Source organism: Ovis aries, chromosome 2, assembly GCF_016772045.2.
Source record: "Ovis aries strain OAR_USU_Benz2616 breed Rambouillet chromosome 2, ARS-UI_Ramb_v3.0, whole genome shotgun sequence".
In the NCBI taxonomy this organism is placed as follows: Eukaryota; Metazoa; Chordata; class Mammalia; order Artiodactyla; family Bovidae; genus Ovis; species Ovis aries.
The window spans coordinates 169,930,026-169,949,550 of NC_056055.1; the positions used below are offsets into that span (position 1 = coordinate 169,930,026).

Consider the following 19,525-nt stretch of genomic DNA (forward strand, 5'->3'; position numbering starts at 1 on the left):
TATCTGATCTAAAACTCCCTGAGTCACGTCACCTTTAAAAGTAAATGTGTTGGTGGTGAGTTCACCATATTTGTGACATTGCCTAGGATGTAATTTTACTTTTCTTCAACTGTTTAATAACAGACTAAAAGTTAGAAGAATACCACACCTGGACTTTTTTTCTTTTTGTACCGTACATGTTAGAAAAAGACAGGAATACATTTAGGAAGAGTGACTAGCATACTGACTAACTTGGAGTCATACCCTATGAGATTATGTTGAAGAAACAATGTTGTATGACCTGGATAACTCAGAGGGAATATGCAAGCCATTGTCAAAATTTTATAGTACTGTCATGGAGAGGGCAATGGCAACCCACTCCAGTACTCTAGCCTGGAAAATCCCATGGATGGAGGAGCCTGGTAGGCAGCAGTCCATGGGGTTGCTAATAGTCGGACATGACTGAGCGACTTCACTTTCACTTTCCACTTTCATGCATTGGAGAAGGAAATGCCAACCACTCCAGTGTCCTTGCGTGGATGATCCGTCCCTGGTGTCACACAGATTCGGACACAACTGAAGTGAGTTAGCAGCAGCAGCAGCGTAGAAAAGAGGAAAGTGGCTTCTGTTATTTGGGATGACTGGTTTTCAGTTCAGTTCAGTCACTCAGTCTTGTCCGACTCTTTGTGACCCCATGAATCACAACACGCCAGGCCTCCCTGTCCATCACCAACTCCCACAGTTCACTCAGACTCACGTCCATCGACTCGGTGATACCGTCCAGCCACCTCATCCTTGGTCGTCCTCTTCTCCTCCTGTCCCCAATCCCTCCCAGCATCAGGGTCTTTTCCAATGAGTCAACTCTTCAAATGAGGTGGTCAAAGTACTGGAGTTGCAGCTTTAGCATCATTCCTTCCAAAGAAATCGCAGGGCTGATCTCCTTCAGAATGGACTGGTTGGATCTCCCTGCAGTCCAAGGGACTCTCAAGAGTCTTCTTCAACACCACGGTTCAAATGCATCAATTCTGCGCTCATCCTTCTTCACAGTCCAACTCTCACATCCATACATGACTATTGGAAACACCATAGCCTTGACTAGACAGACCTTAGTCGGCAAAGTAATGTCTCTGCTTTTGAATATGCTATATGGGTTGGTCATAACTTTTCTTCAAAGGAGTAAGTGTCTTTTAATTTCATGGCTGCAATCACCATCTGCAGTGATTTTGGAGCCCCCCAAAATAAAGTCTAACACTGTTTCCAGTGTTTCCCCATCTATTTCTCATGAAGTGATGGGGCCGGATGCCATGATCTTAGTTTTCTGAATATTGAGCTTTAAGCCAACTTTTTCACTCTCCTCTTTCACTTTCATCAAGAGGCTTTTAGTTCCTCTTCACTTTCTGCCTTAAGGGTGGTGTCATCTGAATACTGAGGTGATTGATATTTCTCCCGGCAATCTTGATTCCAGCTTGTGTTTCTTCCAGTCCAGCATTTCTCATGATGTACTCTGCATATAAGTTAAATAAGCAGGGTGACAATATATAGCCTTGACGTACTTCTTTTCCTATTTGCAACCAGTCTGTTGTTCCATGTCCAGTTCTAACTGTTGCTTCCTGGCCTGCATACAGATTTCTCAAGAGGCAGGTCAGGTGGTCTGGTATTCCCATCTCTCTCAGAATTTTCCACAGTATTGTGATCCACACAGTCAAAGGCTTTGGCATAGTCAAGAAAGCAGAAATAGATGTTTTTCTGGAACTCTCTTGCTTTTTGCATGATCCAGCGGATGTTGGCAATTTGATCTCTGGTTCCTCTGCCTTTTCTAAAACCAGTTTGAACATCAGGAAGTTCATGGTTCACGTATTGCTGAAGCCTGGCTTGGAGAATTTTGATCATTACTTTACTAGCATGTGAGATGAGTGCATTTGTGCAATAGTTTTAGTGAAGTCTAAAGAAGACTTTCCTCACTATCAGATCTTTCCTAAGATGGTCTCTAATGATTCATTTTTTCTTTTGCACCTGAAACAAACCTTCTTGTGTATTTTTTAGATTCCTCTTGTTCTTGGAACCAATTTGCATGTTCCACAGAAAAATGCATATCTAAACACTGGATTTGTGATGGAGAGGATGATTGTGAAGATGGATTAGATGAAAGTGATAGCATTTGTGGTGAGTTGTTTCCTTTGTGTCCTTATCCAATTTTTAGGAGTATAATACATATGCTCTGTCATTTTAGAATATGCAGAGAACTTTGTTTTCTACTCTGTTAAACTTATATGAAGTTTATATGTATATACATTCCAATGTAACTGTTTTCATTTTTTATAACAACTTATTCATCTATATTTTATTACTATTATAGTTTTAGTATTTTTTCCTGAATACTGACACATGATTGTATTTCTAGTCTTCAGTGACTTCTTCCAAATAAATCACAATGATTGGGATTACTCGAATGAAATGACTGAAAACTTTTTCATTGTTTTTGATAAGTATTGCTAAGTTCCCCTCCAAGTTTATTATACCTGCTTATATTGTCATAAGCCACACAGGGTGTGTGTATGTGTATTATAGTAATCACTATTGCTGAATACTTCTAAATGGAAAGTAAGGAAATAGGTTATTGTATGTGATTTTAAAATGTACTTTAAAATTCAGCTTTATATGATTAAAGTTATACTGTCAAATGTCTGTTTACCATCCATCAACTGTATTTTCTACAAAGTCAGTGTGATTTATTTTGATTAATCACAGATATTTAACAAATAACTTAAAACAAATGAATAAATGAATTTCTTAAGTAGAAAAAGGAGGCAACCTAACCTTTATAAATTTATTATAATTGACCAGGCCTTCTACTAAATTATTCATATGTCTGTTTTTCTATCTTTCTGATCTGTTTCCACATGTGTGTTTGTACCTATAACTTTATGGTCTTTGCTTATTATATCCTATTTCATAACTATTATCACCCTCATTTTACAGTGATAAGGACCTGAGTCAGAATAAGGCTTAATTATGAAGTAAAGTGTACTTAACACGTTTTTAAAATTTTCAGGATTTGTGGCCTCTATTTAGGTCACCATCATGGAAACATGAATATAGTATTAATTATGTTCACACTAAAATCAAGTTCTCTGTATGTAACATAAAATTGGAGATATCCTTGGAAAGTAGACAATTTATTTTCCTGTGTTAACCCACCTAAAATCTACCTTTTATTTATAAAACTAAAACTATTTAGTTATGCAACAGATAAAGATAAATGTAGAAAGATTGCTATCAAAGACCGCTAAAAGGAAAAAGAAATCAGTAGTCAATCTGATGACTGGCCAATCTATTTTATTTACTTTGCTTCTCTTTGCTATTAAATATTTCTATTTTAAAAATTTATTGGAGTATAGTGGATTTAAAACGTTGTGTTAGTTTCAGGTTTATACCGAAGGGAATCGGTTATACATATGCTTATACCCACTCTTTTTTATTTTTTTTTTAGAGTCTTTCCCATATAGGACATTGCAGAGTATTGAAGAGAGTTCTTTGTTTAATTTTAACTACCAACTTACAATACGTTGAGCGTATTTTTAGTCTCTAAAATTATCTTGCTTTTGACCCTTTGTATAATTCTACATTAAATGGCTCCCTTGATATTGTTATGCTTTCTAAGTGGACACAGCATAATAGAACTGGTAAAGATTCTAAAGTGACACAGAGTTGAATTCTCCTGCATCTGCATTTTCCAGCAGTATAATCATGGGCTGGTCCATTTTATTCCTTATCCCTCCAATTTCTTTCTTATTAAATGGTTACAAGACATTTACCTTATGCAATTATAATGATCATCTGACATGGCCAGTGGTTAATATCTAAATAAATTTACTCCCATTTCTTTTGTTCTGAATTTATTCCCATTCTCTTTCATTTCTGCTCCCTCTCTTATTTTTCAGAATAGTGTTGTGTCAGTGTTTATCAATGTCCTGATAATTTTTTTTTTTAAGGATTTAGTGGTAATGGACATGCTTACCTATCATCAAAACATCCAGGCTATTAAATATATACACAAGCTGTAGTTTATATACTACTAAGCTGTTGTTGCATAAAAATTACTGCTTTAAACCAAGCACCAATGAATAAACTTAATATTTTAGATTTGGAAAGGAACTTTATAAATAATTTATCTGAGTGGTTTTCAACATTTAGTGTACAAAAACACCTATTCAGAGGTTTGTTAAATAGATTCTTAATCCTCACTTCAAAATATCCTAACGTAGACATTTCTTTCTTCATAAGCATATAGTGGTTCTGACTTGGGATTTGAGGATTCAGTTTGAAAATCATAGTCTAGTTCACCTCTGTCATATAATACATGAAGAAAGAAAAACTCACTGAGGTTAATAAGTTTGCCAAGGTCACTCAGTGAATCAGTGATTGCAGAACTAGGACCAGAATTCATATTTCTAAAATACATACAAAATTGGCTAGTTTCTAAAATACTTACTAAAACAGATATAAAGCAAATCAAATATTATATCTGAGTAGGTACATAGGGGCTTCCCAGGTGGCACTAGCTGTAGAGAATCCACCTGCCAGTACAGGAGACATCAGAGATGCAAGTTTAATCCCTGGGTCAGGAAGATCCCCTGGAGAAGGAAATGGCAACCCACTCCAGTATTCTTGCCTGGACAATCCCATGAGCAGAGGAACTTGACGGGCTACAGGAACCTATGGGTCACAAAAGGGTCAAACAGGACTGAAGCATCTTAGCATCGCACAGCACAGGTACACAAAATGGATCTGGTGGAATTCCTTCTACTGTCTTCCTTCCCCCTTGGGATTCATTTCCCTGTGAATGGCAATGTGTCTCCAGATGAAAATGTAACTGTGGAAGGAAGCCATGAGTTTTTTCTTTGGCTCATTTTCTTTCTAATTGACCATGATATTTTGGAATGCTCTTAACACAGAATCTGTTGAACCACTTTCAAGGGAGCTAGAAAATTAACTGCAAATAGCCTTATGCCATTTTATAGTTTTAGGTATCTTAGTAATTATCTAGTCATACCCCTCAATTTAGAGTGAAACTCGGACACTAATCTTCAAGGTCATACAGAATTAAAGTTCTCAACACTTAATGCTATATTTATTATACGTACCTTGAAAATAAATTGAAGTGATAATAAGAAAGCAGACAAGGAGTTTTAAATGTATCAAAATTTCCTCAGCAGAAAGAATGATTTTTTTTTACATCTCTAGCTAAATAATAAAAATATGATGGAAATTAAAACACTAATTGAGAATCTAATACTGAAAGTGACACTGTATATATGAGTAGCTTAAAAAATAGATAACAAGGAGGAATAATGTGAAAATAACTTTGTAAGGAAATAATTTTATTATAGAAAGCATTAAAGATATAATAAGTAGCAGGTAAATTCATTTTTAAATTAAAACTACATTTGTTTAATAGATTTTCTTTATAATTTCTTTCAGTAATAGATATCATACTAAATCTCACTTTGTTAGCACTGATCCTCAATCAGATAAGCAAATCTGAATTACCTGGGGGACTTTTCAACATTCACTTGCCATCCTGTCTTCCTAATTTAAGTGTATGTCAGGAATGGGCATGTTTATGCTGAAAAAGATTAGCAGGGAGTTTCAATTTGTCACCCTGCTGTCCTCCCATATTGAAAACATTGCATTGAAAGCAGTTTCTTCTCATAGCAGCTCTGAGAAATAAGATGCTAATTGATAATCCAAGTGAAGTAGCTTTAAATGTTTAGAAACAACTGTCTTTTGCCAATCTAGGCAGTCAATAGTTTTTTAAATAATTCTTACAACTTATTTTTTTGAACCTTTTCTATTTGATCACATGAAAGTGAAAATAAAGAGAAGTTAGATTTGGGAGACATGTTATTGATTCACTCAATATATATTTTATATATATAACAAATAAACCATTCAATATGTACAACTGTACTTGGGATTAGGTAATTATCAGGAGAATGAATCATTTCCTAATTTTATTTGATTATTCTATGCCCATAGAAGGAAAAGCAAAGAGCAACCCCTGAGGCCCTTTGAATGTACAGTAAACAGCATTTTTTTGTTTGGAAACTTATTTCAAAAAAAAAAAATGCATTTGAAAACATCATTCAATGAAAAGGATGTTGAATCAACAGAGTGAAGAAAAGATAGATTCTGTTTATTAAGTATGTAAAACAAAGAGTACATGTGGACATTCATCCTTTTCAACAACACAAGGTGGGGAGTAACAATAATTACCTTAGTGGTTAAAAGAAGGTGCTTAGGAACGAAAAAGGTTTTGGACTCCCAGCTCACCACAGGACTCTTTATGCAACTTGAGACTCCCTGCAAGATTTCAGCTTCTCAGAGCTTCAGTTTCCTTTTATGTGAAGTGAAAATAATAATAGTTCTACCATTGTAGGTGATTGTGAGGACTAAATAAGTTAATAAGCTAAGTGCTTAGCATATATTGAGTGAAAGAAATGCTGTTATTATTATTATCCTTATAGGCTCCGTCCTTTTGAAATTTATCTCAATTTATTCACAATTCTATGACATTTTTAGGCTTTTTACATTTTACGTGGAGAAAATACTATTATTATTTTCTGCCATATAGCTTTTATTTTATTTTTCTGCCATATACCTTTAAGAAATAAAATTCTTGCTATTGGGAAGGAATGGTTTTCTCAGGTAACATAGTGGTAAAGAATCCACCTACCAGTGCAGAAGACCCGGGAGAAGCAGGTTTGATTCCTGGGTCCGGAAGATCCCCTGGAAGAGGAAATGGCATCCCATTCCAGTATTCTTACTGGGAGAATTCCATGGACAGAGGAGCCTGGTGAGCTACAGTCCATGGTGTAGCAATGAGTTGGACACAACTTAGCAACTAAACCACCACTGCCATTGGGAAGGAATGCATTCTGAGTGGAAAGTATCCATAGGGGAAGGATAATACGTGGTGATTTCACATATTATCTACAGTTTCTTCCTTGTCAGTGACATTCTTTTGCTTCTCTTCTCATCTATTGGAAATATAAATGATACATCTTTTTCAGTGGACCTGCTGAGTATAATCTCAATGGCATTCTTTTTTTTTTTTTTTTTTTTGGTGATTTTCAGGTACCATCACCTGTGCAGCTGACATGTTCAGCTGCCAGGGCTCCCGTGCGTGTGTGCCCCGACACTGGCTGTGTGATGGTGAAAGGGACTGTCCAGATGGAAGTGATGAGCTCTCCACAGCGGGCTGTGGTATGGACATGCATGGGGCTGTCTATGAAAGAATGCTGTTGCAGCATTCTCAGATACTTACTTCTGCAGTACTCACCGTATCACCCTTTCTCTCACTTCCCCAACCCCTGGACTCATAGGTAGTATCAGATTTAATTGGGTAGGATGTTGTCAATCATAGTAGTTCAGCAACCCCTCACACCACTGTTCAGAGTGTTTCCAACATGCACAGTGGGGTTACACATTTTAAAATCATTTTGATGAGTGAAAAATTTTCACTTCATTTCCACGGTACTGTAACCACCCTATGTATACTTGTGTGGTGGGGTTGTTACTTTCTTTTTAGTATCTTCCCCGACCCTGTACTCCCCTTGAAGCCTTTTAGATTGCCCATTACAGATACTCTGTAAATGGCTGCTGTGATCCTAAATAACTACCGACCAGAAGGTCAGTAAACACCTATTAGTCCTACAGATAGTATATTAACCCTTAGGTCAGGTAAAAATAGTACGGATATAGCTGAATGAAACTAGGGGATCAGAGGAACAGCTTTGGAGGCCAGACAATTTACTAAGTTTCTGACTCTAGGTCACTTCAGGAAAAATTCAGGGAATTACTCAGTAGTAAAAATTTAGATAAATCCCTTTCGTGATCAAGAGAATGAAGGGCCTGGATGTTTGAATGCAGATCCCAAGGTCACATAGGGGATATGTTGAGCTGAGCAATGTATTAGGAAGAGTGCTATGAACTCTGCTTATTAAAATGAAGTCTGCTAGTCATCTCTCAGATGACCTACCTTCAGGTCTTTAAAACTGTATTTGAAGCTGTAATGTAATAGTATGTATACATGGGTGTGTGCGTATGGGGTATAGTTAAAGCTGAAAAAGAAAAGGAAGACTTTGAGGCAGGCTTGTGTGCACAGAACTCATACTATTGTAGAATAAATCACTTTGATCTTCAAATTGATACGTGTCTGTAAAGGTCAGTGGGGCCACTGAGGGCTACATAATAAAGGATTATGTATCAATTCAGGGATCCATATAGTTCCTGTATACTGTTGCTATTGTAGCAAGTTAATACTCTGGGAGGCATATTAACACTTTTGGACCACATGGGTGTTATTAACTAAATTATGTTAAAATATAACTGTACTCAAATGACCTGAAAGCATTAATGCTAAATAAGTCTCTGTTGCTTAGCATTTTAAAGAATAATTCATATATTAGAATTGGCATAATTCACTTGAGTTATATAAGCTGTCACACAGTTCAAAGTTACAATAGTGGTTAGTAAATGAGTTTTACTTTGATTATAATGAGCAGTTTTAACTCTGCTTCTATGTGGCTTCTGTACCGTTTTTGAAAATACATTTGTTGAGAATGTTATACATTATTAAATTCCAATAGTTCTTTTTGTTTCAGCTGCTAATATCTCTTTTCAGTCATTACTGAGTTTTGAAAGCAGAGCAGTTTCCTTTTTTCATGTAGTCTGGGGCAGATTTGGGATCAGGAGTTGATAGCATAAAAAAGAATAATTATAATACCTTAAGTGTCAAAATGATACATACAAAAGATACTATATCATCACAAATAAATATTGTAGAAAAAAGCCTAGTCTTGTAGAAGGATTTCAAAGAAAAGCAATAACATTATCTGAATTGTGAAGGAGATAGAGAAGAAAGAGGAGTGTCAAAGGTAGAGGAAAGTGCCTGTTAAGACACGAAGGGGATAGATTGGAAGACCTCTACATTTTTTCAAGTGCCCATTATACTTCAATTATTTTGGTAGGTGTTTTTATTTACATTATTGAATTTCCATAGTATTTTAGTGAAGTGCCTTTGAAGATCTGCCAAAAATAATTGTGTAGATAAGAATTGTAAGAGCACCCATGGAATATTGAAAATGAGCCGATCTGCTTCATATACCCTATCTAGTTCTTACAAGAAATGTATCAGATAAATTTTATTATCCTCATTAAGCAGATAAAGAAACATATGTACCAAAAAGGTAAATATTAATAATTTTACTTAGGATGAAAATTTAAGGTGCTAAATACCTTTTTGTAAAGTCTTTTTCTTTGCAAATTGCATATAGATTGTTTTTTCACTTAAAAAATAAAATATAATTGGCCTACATATTGTGTTAATTTTAGGTGTGCAACATATTTATTTAATGTATTTATATCTTATTGCAAAATGGTTACTTCAATGAACTTAGTTAACATCCATCATTTATCAGAGTCTTAACATTTGAAATACTGCAAACCTTATAGCATTTACCCTTTATGTGTAAGAAAGGTAACTAAAAATAGTTAAATGATCAAACCTCTATGATGCTATGCATATACTGTTAAAGCTCATTTTCTTTGTACAAGCCGGTATCTTTTGGACTTCTACTCAAGTTTTATTGCACATTTTAAGTAACCATTTTCCTCACTGGTTAGGGCCCTTGATAGAGAATACTTTTTTGGATCAGTATTCCAAAAGGATCAATGTTCCATTTCATGGATCAATATTCCTTATTTGGTGTGGTACTTATGGTTGGACTCATCTCAATATAGATCTTAACCTATTTCAACACCCTACTCTAGAAGTCACCCCAAAGTTTTATTTTCCTCTTAAAACAGTAACTTCCTTAGCCCCTTTGATTTTCTTTTCACTTCCATCATGAGCATTAGCACTTGTTGGTCTTTTCATGTCTATTTTTCACAAAGAAGCAAGGTTTTTATCACCTTGCTAACATTACTGAAGCCATGAGGAGAGAAAAAAAATATCCAACAACATTGTTAGAGTTGAGTGATTTTTTTTTGATTACATATGAACCTTTGAATTTATCCTTCAGCAAACTCACAAATTGCTAAATGTTCTGAAATTTCAAGGTCACTCTAGAATTGTTGAGCATTTTAACACTGAAATTTTGAATTATATATATTTATAGTCATATATTTGAATACTACTTATATCAAAATACGCATGTTAATGTATTTTATTAAGTTATCTGACACATTGAATGTTTAGCTAATGTTTCTTTTTAAAAAGACCAGGAATTACTGAGTGTACTGAGTATGACAACATACGTTCCCCAAATTCTTAATGTAGGAAAAGATAAAGTAGGTGCTCATTTAAATTAATTTTTTCTGCTGTCTTCCTTAGCTCCCAATAATACATGTGATGAAAACGCTTTCATGTGCCATAATAAAGTATGCATTCCCAAGCAATTTGTTTGTGACCATGATGATGACTGTGGAGATGGTTCTGATGAATCATTGCAATGTGGTAAGTATATATGAACTTTTCATGGAAAAGATTCTCAGGCTGAGTACCAGTCTTTAACAAAAACAAATAAATGCATTTCTTAATCTCACTAAGGACATGCAAATTTGGTAATATAGACCTACTGCATATAGCTTCTTTAAACTCTACCATAATTACACATGTATTTGAAAATTTTACCTATGATTGTAGTGTTCTTACAAGAACCATACTGGAAAATGTTTTAAAAACATCTTTCAACTTCAGAACTTTGTGAAGTACCTTGTACTTTAAAAACAATGTATGGCTGGCTAGTTCAGTCTTATAGCCAAATAAAATATTTTAGTGAGAAAAAAAGAATACAATTCACACAGCTACCAGAAAATATACATATTTAACATTTTTCTTTTACCTGTTTGCATATATTTATATTTAAATATAAATTAATATTGTTATTTTGAAATTTATCTTGTCACATATATTTATCTAATTCCCATGTGTTTATAATGTGTATATGAACACTTATATATCTTCTGTGATAAAATTAATACATTAAAAATTTCCAGTTGAAATTGAAATGTTATGTAAACCTAGTACTTTTGTAAAATATTTAAATGTATGCATGAATAAATACAAAATGAAAATCCATGGAATAAATCTACATATACCTATGAAAGGCAATAATTTAGTTTCCCTCCTATATCCTCCCTATCCAATGGATATAACCTTGGCTTTTGATATAAACTTCCTTGAGATCAGTGGATATCAGTTTTTATATCAATTCACCATTAAGTCATGGATTTAATGTGATACTTTAAAAGCTAACTCATAACTCAAGATGTAAATCTGATGCTAGAGTTATATCTGATTGAATATATTTCCTCAGCTAGACATTATGCTTGGTTCATATGGAAATGAATGAGACAGAAATCCCACTAGAAAAAAAAATGACAGATGAAGAGGAAAATCAAGAGTACAATATAGAATAATAACATTTGTAGTCACATGGGAATAATAAGAATCACAATACACAAAATCAGAGGTGAGAAAATAATTTTTGAGGCAGTAAAGAAATGAGACAGGGAGTGTTAGTCAGTGGAAATCATATTTGCTACAGAATATGACATAGTAGTTAAAAATATGGACCCTAAAGCCAAATGGCCTGGTTCCAATCCTGATTCTGCCAGTTACTAACTGTGTGACCTTGGAAAAATTACTTTTATCTCCCTGCACTTCAATTTCTTTATCTGCAAAAAATATATAGTAACATCATTGAGTCCTTAGGACTGTTAAGAGAATCAAATAATTGATATTTGTAAAGTACTTAAAACAGTTCCAAACACAGTAAATCCTATATATGTTTACAAAAACTATAAATTGACATGGTTGTGGAATAGCAATTAGTCTTTGGTGAGGTCAGTTGGAGTTAGAAGTTTTAGATTCTAAAAAGTCTCGAATACAATGTTAAAGAATTTGTATTTAATTATTTTTCCTCACTTGGCAAGCACACATTTTAAAAACAGGGAAATGTCACAGTTAAATTTGAACCTTAGAACCATCCTTTTCAGCAGAGTGTATGAAATAGTGCTATGAGGGAGAGATACCATAAAGAGTTGTGATAATTAACACTGTGATTTTGAACTAAGGCAGAAATGATGGAATGGAAAATGGAGAATTGGGTCAGAATTCATTTACAGTTACAGATGGAGGGTAAAGTACAATTTCTGTCTTGGATGACTGGGAGGATGGCATTGATATTAAGGAGTTTGGGAATGAAGTTAAGAAGCAGTTTTGCTGATGCAGGAGAAGAAGGATATAACAAATAAATAATTTTGGACATTCTCAATATGAATTGTTACTCAGATAATCACATGAAGCTATACAGTGAGTACTTGAAATTTTACTCCTAGAGTATGACCAGGAAAAATAATATTAACCTAGTGACCATTAACATAAGGGTGATATTCAAATATGACAAAGCGTGAGAATACCCATCATTGTAGAAAGGAAAAGGGGAAAACCCTAGACTGAAGGTTGAAATAAGGGCTTCTTCTCTAACAACTTAGGGTATAACAGGAGAAAACTTCATACAGAAAGAGGCGGGAAAGGAATAGCAAAAGCAAAGTTAGAAGTCTGGGAGAGTGTATTATGAATATTAAGCCAGAAAACTATTTCCAAGGTAGAACAGACAATACCTTTAAGTGCTTCAGGAAGATGAAGCAGATAGGAGCCAGGGACACATAAATTTACGAACTGTCATTTGAAATCTATTAGCTCTAAGAGGAATTTCAGTGGGTAGAAGTTGCAGAAATGAGACATGAATAATGAAAGTTGAACTGAAGGTAAGTAAGTGAAAGCAAGATTGAGTAGGGACTGGATTGGGCAGGGAAGACGGGCCATTGTTGTTGAGAGTTATATGGATAGATTTTTATTATTATTGGACTGGAAGAGACTTGAACATATGTATTGCATGAAGAGGAACTAGTGAAGGAGAAGAAGGAAAGAAATACTAGGGGATCAGAGGATAGTTTTAGAACTATCTAGTTTTGCCATGCAGTATAATAAATATCTTAAGTAAATGTTATTGAATCATATTTTTTTCTGTTGAAATTTTATTTTTTTATTTTTTAAGCCATAAAAATCTTATTTTCTCACTTCAGACGTAAAATGTTTGCCCACATTTACCAGAAAGTTTGCAAAATAAATGATTTGTTTTTTATTGCTTACAAATTTAGGAAGAAATCAAATCTGAAGCTTCATAATATTTAAAATCAAATGAGTTTTACTTGCAAACAGACATAGATATGAACATTAACAACTGATGGATTGATACTGTGATTTGAGTAAAGCCTTTTAATGCCTCTAAGAATCGATATGTAGAATAATTACAATAGTTTTCTGCTTATTACTCTATGAATTGGCTTTTAATTTTCTCATTTTAACAATTTCTTTACACTTTCAGTGCATCTTCCCAAGCATAAACATGACATTATGGCTTCTGAAAATTGTCATTATAATCCAGAGTCAGTTCACCCATATGTTCTAGTATTCTACCTAACCATGTTTAGTCTTGAAAATAATTTTGAGTAGCTTTGATTTTGTTTTCCATTCTAAGGGAAATCTTTAGGGTATAGACAATAAGTAAACAGAGATTATATACTCATCATAAATTTTATGTATGTGTGTACATATATATATATATATATATATATACTCATGTTGCATATATATTCTGTTATGTATATATATATGTGTGTATATATATATATATATGCATTTTGTTAGCAATATATATTTTATTTCCTTACGTAGAAACAAAATAGGAGTGCCTTGTTTCCAACTTTTTTTTCTGGTCTTTAATCCTATTTTTCCAACCACAAATATCTCTTGCAATTATTACAACTGCCCTAGAAAGAAAAGAGAAATATCTCCCATAAGATGCCTGGGTAACACATGGCTAATTAGGTTGAGTGCACATTATGAATGAAGTTTTAATAAATATCTGTTACGTGAATTAAAATGTTCCTTTGCCTGCAGGGTACCGACAGTGCAATGCAGAAGAGTTTAGCTGTGCTGATGGGCGATGTCTTTTAAATACTCAGTGGCAGTGTGATGGAGACTTTGACTGTACAGACCATTCTGATGAGGCACCTATAAACCCAAAGTGTAAAAGTGCAGGTACAGAAAGTGTACAATACTATGCTTATTCCAAAACTGATTTTTTAAGGCAATACTGTGATTCATTTTTAGGTTCATGTGGTATTCATTGAGAGAAAATGCAATTAATTATGTGATACTTCTACTGACACCATACAATAGAAGCATCCTGGTAATCAACCTTGTTTTGGAGTTAGTTTTAGAAATGTGAGTCTGTGCCACAGATATGAAGATGTGTGGCAATGAACCAGATGAATCCATCATCCCGCTGCTTTAAAAAAAGTCATTTTTCTTAATACATTATTTAATGTGAAGATAATTTCCATGTATGGACCTATTTGATTACTTTCCGTGTATGGACCTTTTAAATAGAACATTTAATAAAAAAAAGTTGAGATTTACTGAGATAAAGTCAATAGTATTCAAACTTAGGCAAAATGAAATAAATTGCATATCATTTGAACATAAAATAGATATGTAGCCAAACTTGGTCTATTTTTCACTTTACCATTCCAAAGATTGAATACCTAGTTATAAATTTTAGAATAAACCCAATTACTTTTTTTTCATATAGTTTACATGTTAATAGGCATGCTTGTATCCTGTATTATAATGAGTAATGCTTAAATCATCAGGTTTTGAATAGCTGCAAAACCTGAACTCCTTCCCATAGCTATATTTGAAACAACTATTATTCACCACAAGTGTCTTTTTATGCCCAGATTTTAAAATGTCAATGTTATATTTCCAGGAAAAAAAAAGAATTTAGGAATATTTACCTATTCCAGATTCTTAATTTTCAGTGACATGCAATTTCTCAGAGACCTATGACTAGAGGAAAATGTCAAGCTATCATTACACTTTTGAACTCATTCTTCACAATAAAAATTAAGACAGAAGTACTCCATTGTTTTTGCTATTGATGCTTATTTTGATGGCTAATTTTCAATGTAAAGCTATATTTGCAGTATTTTGAACATGAAAGTACTGTTTGCCCTTGATTTTCTTTATGTATGCAATATTACACTGACTATAAAGCATTTTATATATACCATACCTATATTTACTGTAATTGTCTGACAAGTTATCATATTTGTGAATGTTTTCATCAATTGCAATATAAAACAATGGCATGCCCTTTATGTTCCATTTGTTTTATTTTCTTTTTCCAGAACAGTCATGCAACAGTTCATTTTTTATGTGCAAAAATGGCAGGTGCATTCCCAGTGGAGCTCTTTGTGACAATAAGGATGACTGTGGCGATGGCTCAGATGAGAGGAATTGCCATATAAATGAGTGTTTGAGTAAGAAGGTCAGTGGGTGTTCTCAAGATTGTCAGGACCTTCCTGTCAGTTATAAGGTAGGTACTCATCAAAAACAGAAAATCATGTGATAGGTTAGAATTTGAGATAATAAAAATTATTTAATTGAATATAGCTGTAAGACTGAAAGTCATTAGAATACTGTTAGTTAAAATTACTTAAATGGAGATTTTTTATACAAGTGAACCATACTAATAGTGTGGTATATAAATAGAATATAATCATGAAGACAAAATATTGAAAGTGTTCAGCTTTCTAATAAATGGTGATCATAAAGAAAAAATGTAAGTAAAGAAAGGTCAGTGTTTGAGAAAGATACTGCTATTAATAGCTAGGTAAATATGCATGCAGCTCTCTGAAATTCTTATTTCTTCTCTCATTTTCCCTCTCATACCTCTTTGAAGTAGAATGGGCTGATCGTTTATATTTTATCACAACACAGAAGAATGCAATATTTTTTCAAATAAACAAGAAGAAAAAAACAGAGTACATGAATTATTATGACTGAGTGCAGGTACACTAAAAGATAAATCATGTCCAATATCCTAATTGCTTTTTGTTGGTACCACTTTCCTGAAGAAGGTAATTCACTGACAAAATTGACTGACAGAAATAGCTTTAGAAAACATCTCTACTTTAGTATGTTGAAATGGAGGATGCATACAAACTAAATCTTAAAGTGGTATTTTAGGTTAAAATCAATTATGTAAATATGGGAAAACCTCAGTAAAAGCAATTCAGTTGGAAATTAGTGATTTTAACTGGACAATAGCTCTGTATGAACCAGCAAAAGAACATGGCTTCAGTGAAACACAGAGGCCATCTAATCTAGTTAGATGTCAGATGTCAGTAGAATCTACAGATATCAGTAGAATTTTGTTCTACTGAATTCTGTGATGATCAGGACATACCTGGGGTACTGTGCACGTTTAGGGACATGACACTTTAAGAGGAACTTTGACAAATTGTACTGTATCCACATTTGTGCATCCAGTGGCATTGGGGGTCTGGAAAACACACCGTTGGAAGAAATTTCACCAGGAGCAAAATGACTAGTCAGATGTATTTAAATATATTAAATTCTACCCTGTTGTATTCAAAACGGATATCCAACAAGAACCTATTGTGTAGCACCTAGAACTCTGCTCAATGTCACCTGCCAGCCCGGATGGGAGGGGAGGTTTGGGGGAGAAGGGATACATGTATATGTATGACTGAGTGCCTTTGCCATTCACCTGAAAGTACCACAACATTGTTAATTGGCTATACTCTTATACAAAATAAAAATTTTAAAGTTTGAAAAATAATTTTGAAAGAGTCAAAGAAATAAAAATGACATTAATTAATAAATACATGAAGTACTGAAATAGGGAGTGTATCTTGTCTGAGTTGTTTCAAAGGTTGGAATTAGAAGTTGGGAAACAGAGTCTGTTCAATATAAGGAAGAAGTTTTGTACATCAGTTGTCACCTTTCTTATGTCTAAGTGTTTCATCTGGGCCTAAGTGACTTTCTTTAAAAGATGCAAGAAAAAAAAAATAGTGTATATTACAAAGATACTTGGGAATTTTAACTGCCAGCCTTAACATTCTATGACAGTCAGTTCTATCTAATGGTAAATCCAGCCAAACAACCATTCTGTCATTTATAATCTCTGAATTTCTGTTATTATGACTAATAACTACTTTGGTCACTGTATATGGATATAACCTAAGAAGTATAATAATCATTTCCCCTATGTTAAAATAGAGATGAAAAGTAAAATACTAAGAAAGTTATGTTTATTTTAGTTTAGTTATGTTAGTTTAGTTTAGTTATGTTGATTTTAGTTATGTTTAAGTTTTTAGACCCAGTGCTGTATTAAGAAGAATTAGTTCAACTCGTAAGACTTACACAGTGAAGCAACTAACCACACATGCATGTAAGACTTAGAACACAAATGCACAGACTCATCACACTATGTTGTAGGTAGAAGGAAGCAAGACAGATGAGCCAGGACAGCTCCTAATGAGATGAGTAGGTATCAGATAATTAATTTTGATAGTACATATTTTGAAACCTGATGAAGCAGAAAAAATATTATTGGTGATTTATGTACAATCAATGCAGAAATATTTCCCCCCAAATCAGGGAATGTGTTATAAAATTATGAGGCAATGGCTATAATTTTGTCATGTTATAAATAATAATCTATTTCTATCCTATATTATGTATATCTATTCACTCATCTATTTAAATGCCTAAATTTAAATTTCAAAGTAGATTTATTTTTTGATCCTATGTATGTTTTTAATCTATCATAACAATATTGTGGTAAAATTTTAAAAATATAGAATATGAAATGGTCATAACATAACATCAAAAGTAAGGATTAATATTTTTTAATGGCTACATGTAAAGAGTGCTGACTTCTTAGAGATTCCATATGTGAAAAACTACTTTTGGTAGAACTAGTTCTCACCCAGAAAGTCATGTTAAATTACACTGTTTTAATTACTTTATAAGATTCCACACACTGAAATAATTGTTTATTGATACCTTTAAAATATCAGTATTTTCTGTTTGACTTCTCTGGAGTCATAGAATGAAGTGAGAATTTGAGTTAAAATAGACATACTAATTATTTTAAAAGTTAATGTATATGGTATGTGATAAAATTGCTTTGTATATGCTCTCTAATATAAACACATGCCAAAACTAATGTGATGGATAAAATCAAACATCTCCTGAGGGAAGCAAAGGGTGGGACATATATATAGCTATGATTCATCCATGTTGATGTATGGCAGAAACCAACACAATACTGTAATTATCTTTCAATTAAAAATAAATAAAGAAAAAATGAAAATAACTGAGAATAATAAGAAACTTAAATATTCAAAGCAAATATTTTATATATTGTGTTTATACATGTTTATATACATGCATGCTGCTACTGCTGCTGCTAAGTCGCTTCAGTCATGTCCGACTCTGTGTGACCCCAGAGACAGAAGCCCACCAGGCTTCCCCATCCCTGGGATTCTCCAGGCAAGAACACTGGAGTAGGTTGCCATTTCCTTCTCCAATGCATGAAAGTGAAAAGTGAAAGTGAAGTAGCTCAGTCATGTCTGACTCCTCGCGACCCCCTGGACCGCAGCCCACCGGGCTTCTCCGTCCATGGGAGTTTCCAGGCAAGAGTATTGGAGTGGGGTGCCATTGCCTTCTCCCATATACACACACACATATATATTAAACATTTATGGTATATCCTGGAAAAGGGAATGGCTACCCACTCCAGTATTCTTGCCTAAAGAATCCCATGAGCAAAAGGGTATGGTGGGCTACCGTCCATGGGTCACAAAGAGTCAGACACAACTGAGCAACTAAGCATGATCACACTTTTATGTTATATATGAAATTTTAATATGTGTCTGTAATATGTTATATTTCTGAATATTAATTTATGGGAGATTGAACAAAAAACTAATTACAAAATAATTCTCTATTTTGGGGAAAAAATGTTAGCTGATGGATTTCTCTTTTGTCAGGGAATGGGGAAAACTATACAGTAAACTATTTCTCATTACAGTATCAGCAAAACAAGACAAGTCCTACTGCAAATTAGGCAATAAAATGAAAATTGCTTATAAAAGCAAAATTTATACCTTCTGGACTGTGAATAATTTGCACACTTGCTGTAAAGAAATAACAATCGATCCAACTATTCAAAAGGGAATAATAACAATTAACTAAAAAAGCAAGAATCTTATTTTGATGGAAGGGTAACTTACCATGAGAAAATAAATGTACTTTAGGGAGATAAATGAATTTTAATGTATACAAGATAATCAATATTTTCAAATATCACTTAAAAAGCTGCAAAGAATTTTTTCTGAATGTTATAGGAAAGCTTTGGACAGCTATATTTGTTTCTAGTAATATGTTTCTCTAAAAAAATAATATAAATTAAACAATCTGAAATAGTTCTTAATTATGAGGAATATTAACTTGACATTGAATAAAGATTATATTTTTAAATGAAAGTGAAACATTTTTAAACCATTCTTTTTAAATTAAATATAGATGAATTTTTCA

General features: G+C 33.5%; 1 protein-coding gene across 1 annotated transcript in view; it reads left to right on the forward strand.

Annotated features, from left to right (window-relative positions):
• LRP1B (LDL receptor related protein 1B) overlaps positions 1-19,525 on the forward strand; it is a 2,196,232-nt gene that overhangs the window by 1,857,587 nt on the left and 319,120 nt on the right. Inside the window, exons 51-55 of the mRNA XM_060411151.1 lie at positions 2,023-2,142; positions 7,117-7,245; positions 10,376-10,498; positions 14,012-14,152; positions 15,304-15,491. Coding sequence (XP_060267134.1) covers positions 2,023-2,142; positions 7,117-7,245; positions 10,376-10,498; positions 14,012-14,152; positions 15,304-15,491 — 701 coding nt within the window. The remainder of the gene's footprint in view (positions 1-2,022; positions 2,143-7,116; positions 7,246-10,375; positions 10,499-14,011; positions 14,153-15,303; positions 15,492-19,525) is intronic.